Here is a 7,638-nt window from a genome sequence, read left to right on the forward strand (position 1 = left end):
AAAAATACATTCTAGTTTAGAGATTATAACTAAATAGAAGTACACTAAAAAAAATTAAAATACCAAAAAATATTAAATGTAACTATAATAACAATAAACAATCCTTAATACTATATCATAATAAAATTATTATTAAGTAAATATAATATTTATATATGTATAACAATTTGTAATATAATTATTAATTCTACATACATAAATTTATAAATTATGTACATTACTAAGATATAATTATTCTTATATAGCATCAAATTTTCTTAATATAGGACTTAGAAAATATATAACTAATTATAAAATAGATGTTATTTTTATTTATATCTAGCACAAATGGAGACTTAATATTTTTTTAGAGTAAATACTGTTTTTAGATCTTGTATTTTACAAAAGTTACCGATTAGACCCTCTATTTTGTTAATTGATAAAAAAGACTCTATATTTTCTAAAATAGTATAAATAAGACTCTCAGCTCAATTTTCGATAATTTTTTTATAACCAACTTAAAGATAATTTTTAATATGAACAAATATAAAAATCGTAACCAATTTCGTCATAACACTTTTATATCAAATTATTATTAAATTTTATTTGGATAATAAATCAACTCAAATACTATTTAGTACTATTTTTTAAAATACATAATTTAATTTGTTATTTTACCAAATAAAAAATCTAATCAATAACTTTTATAAAAACACAATAATATTTATAAAAACACAGCATTCAAACTAATATATATTGTATATATATAATATAGAAGTTATTCTTAAATAATAGAGGTTATTATATTCCATTATTTTGTTTTACAACTTCAACTAATTTTTTTGGTTCACATTTCAATAATGATCGTCACTTCTCCAATAGATGATAAAGTATATTCAATGACCACGAAAGAAAACAAAAATGTAATGGAGTTATACATGCCTAAGTAAATGCATATGATGTCCTCTATTTTGTACTGGACGGGAGAGTTGCATAAGAGACAGATACATAACCATGTGCACAGAGACCCTATTCATGACAACATACATGTCATTTTTCTTTTCCTTTCTTTTATTTATTCCTTATCCTTTTTTACATGTCATTTTTGTTTTATTTATTAATGTAAAAAAATATTAGTGTACCTAGTACTTTGTTAGGTGTTATATCTTTATAAGTGCAATTAAGAATTAAACCCCATATAATTTGATTTAGAATATTACTATTCACCAATGGTGTCCAACACTTCTTATAGGTGTCGCTCCATGATTAGATAGCGATATTTTCTAAAAGTTATTTTCTTAAATTATATGAGATTCGATACTTAATTAGACCAATAGCGGTATGACACCGAAGAGAGTGCTAGGCACCAATAGTGTCTTTTAGCAATTTTTTTTAATTTAATAACTTTTAAAAAGTATCGTTAATCAATCGTAGAGTGATACCTCTAGATGGTGGTAGGCACCACTAGTGCCCAATAGCAATGTTCTTTCGATAAAATAGTTTCCAACATTTTATCTAATTGGAAAACAATCTATTTTCAAAATGTGTATTGAAAAAAATATTTGAAAATAGGGATGATTATACGTTTTCAAAAACTTAACGGGTAGCTACTAAGTTTTTTCCCATATTAGTCGTTGTGGGTGATTTGTGGGATATATATGTTGGGCATATTTTACTAGGATCTAGATTTACTAACAAGTATGTTGATTAAAATCCTAAATATGAATTCTATAAAACAATGAAATAAACACATAAGGGTTACGAAAACCTTACATTGATTGCAATGGAATATAATGACTCCTTCTGTTCAAGATCTCTAGCCCTTGCTTCCTATATGTTGTAGAGCATTATCAAGTAAACCTGGATCTCTTTCTCTCCTTCTAGTTTGGTTACCACCGTCTTACTCACTATGATTGAGTACTTAACTTGCTATGTCTGGGCATGACACTCTTTCACTATGGGTTCGAATATGGTGAAGAACAATGAAGGAGGTTTGAAATCACTAAGGAAGGAACTCTCTCATCTAGGTTGATTGAATAGTCAAGTTGACAAGAGGATGAGATGAGAGCATCATGTTCCTTTTATAGTGTTTCAACTAGAACTTAGGGCTGAATTATATAGATTAAAAAAGAATAAAATATTGGGCAAACATTACTTAATGGCCGTGCATATAAGGGGATCATTCTCTAGTTACAATTTTACCACTTTATTTCAACCACTTATTCTTCTTTCAATAATACCATATTTTCTAATTCAATCCTATAAATGCCAAAACTATTTATTTAATAATTATAATTAATTATCAAATAAAAGTGTCATTTATGTAATTTATAAATTAGACCATACAAATTCTCTTAATTAACAAATTGACCCCAAAACCTCTTTTCTTCACAATTAAGCCCTTACTTAGTGAAAATTCATAAATAAGACATAGTCTAATTTAAGAATTATAATTGATTAATTAAAATCAATTGATTTAGTCTGCAAGCAGTATTATCTCAACTAGTGAGGGGACCATGGGCCTATATAACTGAACTTTCAATAAGTAGATCTAGAATTCACTAAGTATATTCTCAGCTTATTAATTCTGTCTTGCGCCACTGTAGATGTGGAATTGAATAGCACTCTCAAATATATAGCACGCTCTATATGTACCACGATATAGATACGTTATGATTATCCATTGTTACAATCCTTATTAAATGACAATTTATTTAATAATTAATTATAATTATTAAATAGATAGATTTGACATTTATAGGATTAGAATTAAAATATGGCATTTGTGAAAGAAAATATAAGCTGTTAAATAAAATAGCAAAATTGAAACATGTAGGGCCCACTTATAGGTTCGACCACTTAAGGGATTAATAAGCCATTATTTTATCTTTTTTTAATTCCATATAATTTACCCTAGATGAAATCCTATAAATAGAAAGAGATGGCTCTTATTTTTTTAATCCTTCATCAGACTACCTTGTCAGACAACTAAAAAAACAAAGAGAGAGTCTCTCTTGAATTTTGAAATCTTTTTCTTTCTTCTTCTAATTTTCGAACCCTATATTGAGTTGAGTGCTTTCCCACACATTTCAAGTGAATACTCAAATATAGTGTGGAAGATTGTGAAGAATTCCATCATCCAAAGAGATCAAATCTTGGTAATACTCTACGTCAAAAAGGAACAAAGATTAGAGATCTGAACGGAAGGAGTCATTACATTCTGCTACCACAAATGTAAGGTTTTATATAACTCTATATGTGTTTATTGTAATTTTTTAGGAAATTCACAGGATGTTAGATTATAGAATTATAATCAAAATAAATGTTAGTAAATCTAGATCCTCGTTAAACAAGTTCCAACAGGTTGTTCATCTTCGGTTGGACCCTATCTTGATAGCACTTGACCACATCTTTTGACCTTTTTAATTTAGAGGCTTCAGGGAAAGATGTTTTCTCCTTATACTTTTTGCTCTGAGGGGTCGAAGGGGGACAAATAACCTTTTTGGCCTTAGCTGGAACAGTTGTCGGGGTCATTGGCACATCAATAGCAATATCCTCTTTATTGTTTGGGGGAAGACGTGGAGCCACAAGAATTTTATTAGAGGTTTTCTCCTCTTATTGTTGAACCTTGGCCGGAAGAGCCATCGACCTTCCTCTTTAGCATGGCACTAAGTTTGCACGACATAGCTACATGGAAAAAATGACTTGGTCAATTTCCACAAAATACACAACAAAAGGCAAGGTGAAATCCTTAAAAAAGTATACCCTGGACCACTGGGGGAGCATCCTCCTAGACCACTATTCAAGGGACGTCGTCATTCGAAGAGTCTTCTCTCAACTCTTCCTTAATGATCATTTTGCCTTTCCCAGCAACAACCTGGACAATGGGATAGGAAACCTCCTCGGAAACTTCCTTGATCACAATGGGAACTTCAGTTAGTTCTTGTCTTTCTTCTTTGGCTTCAATACTTCCTGAACAGGAGTAGAAGCTAGGGCTATAGGAATATTTTCAACAGTCTCCTTAGATGGAAATAGTCCGTACCAAATAAATTTCTCCATTGTGGCCAATAGGGATTTATTACGAGACCTACTAAGCAGTCGAAGTATTACTTGTGCCCTTGACCGCAATGCCAAAGTGAAAGGTGGACAGTAATATGTATTTACCAGCTGGAAGGATAAGTGGTTAGCCTCCATCTCTTGTACGTTGTAATAATCTTTAATGTACCCACCTATTTTGGTGACCTCCTTGGTCGTCGTGCCAGTCAGCCAAGAATGTTCCACTTAAGAAAATTAAAAATATCCTAAGCGGTGGTGACCCGGGCTAGACTTTAGCTCAAAAAACCAATTAGTATCACACTACAAGAAAGGGGACCTTTTATCCCACTTTTTTAGTTAACAAAAATAAAAAATGGGATAAAAGATATATAAAGACTTTTTATCCCACTTTTAGATTTGGTGCCTCAAATATGCAGCAAATATTTTTTTAGACAAGGGCTTTGTTTGGTAGAAAGTTAAAAAAAAAATATTAAAGGCAAGAAAATAATTTCAAGATTCGATTTTTATGAGTTTGCCAAACAGGGGATAAATTTTTTAGGGAAACCTTTTATCCCGGTTATTAGTTAAAAACCGGGATAAAAGGTTTTAGTGTGATGCATGTAACAAATTGGTTCCTTGGCCTAGGGAATTGATTTTGACTGAAGAGGTATGGAATAATTTACTTGTATTTACATTAATGTTAAATTATATATGAATTGTATTACAATTTTACTTGTAATTATGTTGGGTTCTCTAATTAAGAAGCTTCATAGTTCAAACAACTCGAAGGGGAAAGAGAAATGTAAAGGAAAAGAGAAGATAGTGGAACATCTTGATTCCACTAAATCTTATGAGAAATTCATTGCAGAGGTACTTGACAAGACTCATATTTCTCTTCAGGCCATGTTCTTGGAATATATGAGAGTAAAAGGTAAAAATGAGTTTGTGAGGGTTCCTGTTAACCCATCCTTATTCTACCGAGTTCACATCTACATAACTTCCGAAGATGTCATACAAGTGGCCACCCAAGATGAACTTACGGGTTCAGCTATGTTATTTGGACTAAGGTATTTCATTAACTTTGATTAATATATCATATAGTCATATATTATGTTAGTGGAGTTTGAATATCTTAGATATTCATCCGTAGGGAAGTAGGTTATGGGTTTGATTGACTGTGTGGAGATATAAGGAAAAACTCTACCCATTTGTTGTATTGCTATGCACTTAAAAAAATTTCGGGAATGTTATGGAAATAAGGGAAACTCTGCCCATTTTTTTTTAGGACTCTATTTGATTTTTTTTCTTTTTTAAACAGATGCATTTGGGAAAATTTAAATCAAAGACAAAAAGAGTTATACAAGTTTTATGATGTCGAGCTTCTTAGTTATAACAATGAGCAGGACAAGGTGATAGCCATCAATCAATTATCAATTTGGTTAAACACTATGACTCATGTAGGACAATATTATTTTATACCATGGAACATAGGGTAAGAATCACACATCTCTTTCACTTTTCCTATGATATTTATTTTTATATTAATATAACATTGTTACTTTTTTCAGCAAGCATTGGATGTTGATTATAGCAATGACATCGGGAAGAGTTGTATTCTTAAACCCGCTTAAATCTAAAATCCCGTCAGACATTGCTCAGATGATAAAGGCGTAAGTTTAGAACTTTAAGTTATTCATTCTAATATAATCATCAATTAATAAATTCTAAATGCTTAAATTATAATTTTTTTTAATGTCTTTAACAGTGCATATGCAAATATTAGTTCAAATGCTATTGTATTTGGCAAAAATAGACCGGAGATATGGACCTTTGCTTGTCCAAAGCAACCATACAATTACGAATGTGGTTACTATGTACTAACTTACATTCGTGATATGCTTCAACATTTAAATCCCATTGAAGCCATAAAAGCAAAAGTAACTATATACTCATTTTTACTATAAATACAAACATATAAAAGTATTATCTTCTTAATTAGTTTTATTTTTTTTAAATTGACAGTTTGGCGGCCTATCCCAATATTCTGAGGACGATCATCTCTTACCGTTTCGACAACAGTGGTTAAGTCAATTGCTTCCCTTGATATATAAAAATTAACTAGTAGTCTTTTATTGTATTTTTTTAGACAATGCGTAGTATTTAATTTAGAGATTTATGCATAATATGTAAAGTGTTATTTAGAATTGAACTTACAAATTATTATTGTTGTTATTAAAAATGATATTAATCATTTATTTTAAATTAAGTTTTTTTTATACATACTCTATATAATTATAAAAATATAAATTATATTTATTATTATTGAAAAAAAATAAATGAAATGAAATGTAATAAAAATAAAAGAAAAAAAATAAAAAACCTATACATTTCAAATTAAAGGTCACTTTTAAATTTTATAAAAAACAAAAAAAAAAAAGTGGGATAAAATACACCTTTTTATCCCAGTTTTTTCATAAAAAGTGGGATAAAAGGGTACATTTTATCCCACTTTTTTCATCAAAAGTGGGATCAAAAGTACCCTTTTATCCCACTTTTCTCTAAAAACCGGGATAAAAGGGGTACTTTTTATCACGGTTTTTTCTAAAAAACCGGGATAAAAAGTACCCCTTTTATCCCGGTTTTTTAAATACCTTTTATCCCACTGGCATACATCCCGGTTTTCATATTAGCGAAAACCGGGATAAAAAGCCTTAAAAACCGGGATAAAAGGCCTTTCCTTGTAGTAGTGTCATGAGGTGAAGGCATTCCCCATCGCCTCTTAGCGTGTAGGACAAAAATGCAACTAAATACTTGATCGCCTTCAGTGCAAAATGCAATAGGAAAATATTGTAATAATCATCAATCCTCCTAAAGTACGGATGGATGGGTAGCATTGCGCCCTACTGAGCATGTGGTCCAGAGCAAGCGCAGTTTCCTTCCCTAGGGTCGGTGGCAAGCTTCCCGTCATAGGGAAGAAAAGTTTCCACACCACCGAGGACACCCTTGGCCTGCAGATTCTTAAGTCTCTTCAATGAAAGAATGGACAAGGGAGAAACCCACTGAGCCTTGGGTTTTTCTTGGTACTTTGTAGGAAGAACTTTATTCTATTCCTCAATGACATAATTTTGGCCCTTAATTAGGAATTCACCAAGTTCTTGAATTGGCTCCATATCCTCATTATATCCTCCGTACGATATAGTCGCATGGACCACTTCTTTTTCTTCAGCACGAGCTAGACGAACCTCGCCTTGGTCCTCAACTTCTTGCACTCTTACATCACCACCATGCATCTCGACGACTTCTTCTTCAGGCCCTTTAAGTATGGTGCATGAACCAAGTGTTGGGTTTTATGCCCTAAATAAAACTCAAACTCAATGTAATCCGTATTATTCAATATCAATAAACAAACAAAAGTATTTTTTCATCATTTGTGTAATTTTTGGTTCACATTATCAATTACTTGTTAATTTGATTTATAAATTCATCCAAACCCTTTTCACATTTATATTCTTGTTTATTGTGTCGTCATCACAGTGGAAAGTAATTAAGACTATGTGAATAAAGATTCCTAGATTTATCAGAACACTGGGTTTTACTGATATGATAATCTACAACAGAGTTAAC

General features: G+C 31.0%; 1 protein-coding gene across 2 annotated transcripts; it reads left to right on the plus strand.

Moving 5' to 3' along the window:
* Positions 1–4,643: 4,643 nt before the first annotated feature.
* On the plus strand, positions 4,644–6,292 carry LOC133035500 (uncharacterized). Of its 2 annotated transcripts, XM_061111333.1 has the most exons (5): positions 4,666–5,081; positions 5,333–5,506; positions 5,583–5,684; positions 5,780–5,951; positions 6,037–6,292. In XM_061111333.1, exons 1-5 carry the CDS (start codon positions 4,726–4,728, stop codon positions 6,130–6,132), a joined length of 900 nt encoding a protein of 299 aa, XP_060967316.1. In that variant the 5' UTR covers positions 4,666–4,725; the 3' UTR covers positions 6,133–6,292. The 2 variants fall into 2 exon arrangements, with proteins under 2 accessions (XP_060967317.1, XP_060967316.1); XM_061111334.1 differs by lacking the exon at positions 5,333–5,506 and having other exon boundaries at positions 4,644–5,081.
* The last annotated feature ends 1,346 nt before the right edge of the window (positions 6,293–7,638 follow it).

The sequence above is a fragment of the Cannabis sativa genome, chromosome 3, assembly GCF_029168945.1.
Source record: "Cannabis sativa cultivar Pink pepper isolate KNU-18-1 chromosome 3, ASM2916894v1, whole genome shotgun sequence".
Classification (NCBI taxonomy): Eukaryota; Viridiplantae; Streptophyta; class Magnoliopsida; order Rosales; family Cannabaceae; genus Cannabis; species Cannabis sativa.

Excerpts from the sequence above, each read along its gene's own strand:
- LOC133035500 (XM_061111333.1), top strand. The coding sequence starts at position 4,726 with ATGAATTGTATTACAATTTTACTTGTAATTATGTTGGGTTCTCTAATT. Across the intron at positions 5,082-5,332 it reads GCTATGTTATTTGGACTAAG|ATGCATTTGGGAAAATTTAA; the intron begins GTATTTCATTAA and ends TTTTTTAAACAG. Across the intron at positions 5,952-6,036 it reads TTGAAGCCATAAAAGCAAAA|TTTGGCGGCCTATCCCAATA; the intron begins GTAACTATATAC and ends TTAAATTGACAG.